Consider the following 1,474-nt stretch of genomic DNA (forward strand, 5'->3'; position numbering starts at 1 on the left):
ACACACACACACACACACACACACACACACACACACACACACACTGTGACTTAGCAGAGCATTTCTGTCTTCTTCAGGTAATCAAGCTTGAGAGCAACGACAAAGAGGCTGACTCTGCCCATGAAGCCAACGTTCCTGAGGAGCTGTGTGGACGCAAACCCCCAGCCCAGTCCTCGAAGGGCTACAATGACAGTCCTGATGTCATTGTAGAGGCTCAGTGTGATGGCAGCGATGCCGAAGATGGAAACAGCCATGCACACAGAACGCTGGTTGATGGCATTCAGAAACTCTCAGTGTGTGTTCCCGAGAAAGGTGAGTATCAGGCGGTGGGTGGCCCGCTGTCTCAGGAAGCTGAGTGGTCCGAGTACTGGGTTTCCCTCTGAGTTGTGCTGTGTGGCCTGGGATCTTCTCTGTCTCTGTGGAGAAGGAGGTCTGAGGCTCATGGCTCCCTGCTGCTCATCTGGTTGGGAGACGAGGGAGGTGGAGCCGAGGGCCCAGGGGTGCTGGTGCCCTGTTCAGGATAGGTTCAGGCCTGTGCTGAAGGGTCCCATTTCCCACCTGGAGCCCACTCCCACCCTCTCTGTGATATTCATGGCGTTAAACTGTTTCTCACTTGAACTTGGACTTTGCTTTGATTCAGCACATTTTAAAGTCTTTCTGCCTTGATGGTGGGGGGAGAGAGAGACCACCTTGAATGCATACAGATTAGATTTAGGATGAACATGTATGAACTCTAAACCCTTTAAGAAGCCAGGGGTCATTTCTATGATAGAAACCTATGCCAGGAGCCCTCAGGACACAAGAAAGCAAATGGAGACCCACTGCTGCAGGGCTGGAACCAAGGACTCTACCTGGTCCCACTAGGGGAGCCTGGAGGCATGTGGAGGCGAGGAGCAAAATGAAACAATACTGACCCGGCCCAGGCTGACGAGATAATCAGCTTATCGGGGAGAAGGTTCTGGCACAGCTACCAGGAAGGACTGGAAGAAATACCAGAAGATTACTAAGGGAGGATGTTTCACAGACACCCTGTGAGCAGGATGGGCGCAGGCCCTTCACGGCTGTCCTGAAGGAGCTGGAATGTTTTCCGGAAGTGACACCTCCTCTAGTTCTGACTCCCCTGCTGACAAGCGGACCCTGAGAGCAGGGCAGCTGCCAGGTGCCAAGTGCTGCTCACACAGGAGTGAACTTGCCCATTGGCCAGTTTGTTGTGAGGGAAGCAGCCCCTGCTCCCCCAGACTCCCCAGACAGTCTCTGTGGCCTCCTTAGACCTGGTGGTCTCGCTGCTCAGGGCCTGGGCTCTGGATGCTGTTCCTGAGTTTCACTCTGCTTCTTCCCATTGGTTCCCTCTGAACACCCTTGTATGCCACCGGCCTCCTCTTTGAGTTCATCGCATTGTCGAATAGCGTCGGTGATGGAGTCCTGCCTTTACTGCCACCAGAGGGATGTGACCACAGGACCAGATCTTTCCTCA

General features: G+C 54.0%; 1 protein-coding gene across 1 annotated transcript in view; it reads left to right on the forward strand.

The window, feature by feature from the left end:
* DIS3L2 (DIS3 like 3'-5' exoribonuclease 2) overlaps window positions 1-1,474 on the forward strand; it is a gene marked incomplete at its 3' end in the record, with an annotated part of 319,919 nt that overhangs the window by 113,120 nt on the left and 205,325 nt on the right. Inside the window, exon 6 of the mRNA XM_045294312.1 lies at window positions 78-312. Within this exon, the coding sequence (XP_045150247.1) occupies window positions 78-312 (235 nt within the window). The remainder of the gene's footprint in view (window positions 1-77; window positions 313-1,474) is intronic.

This window comes from Echinops telfairi, unplaced genomic scaffold (assembly GCF_000313985.2).
Source record: "Echinops telfairi isolate 266 unplaced genomic scaffold, ASM31398v2 ScPeMD7_3;HRSCAF=10, whole genome shotgun sequence".
Classification (NCBI taxonomy): domain Eukaryota; kingdom Metazoa; phylum Chordata; class Mammalia; order Afrosoricida; family Tenrecidae; genus Echinops; species Echinops telfairi.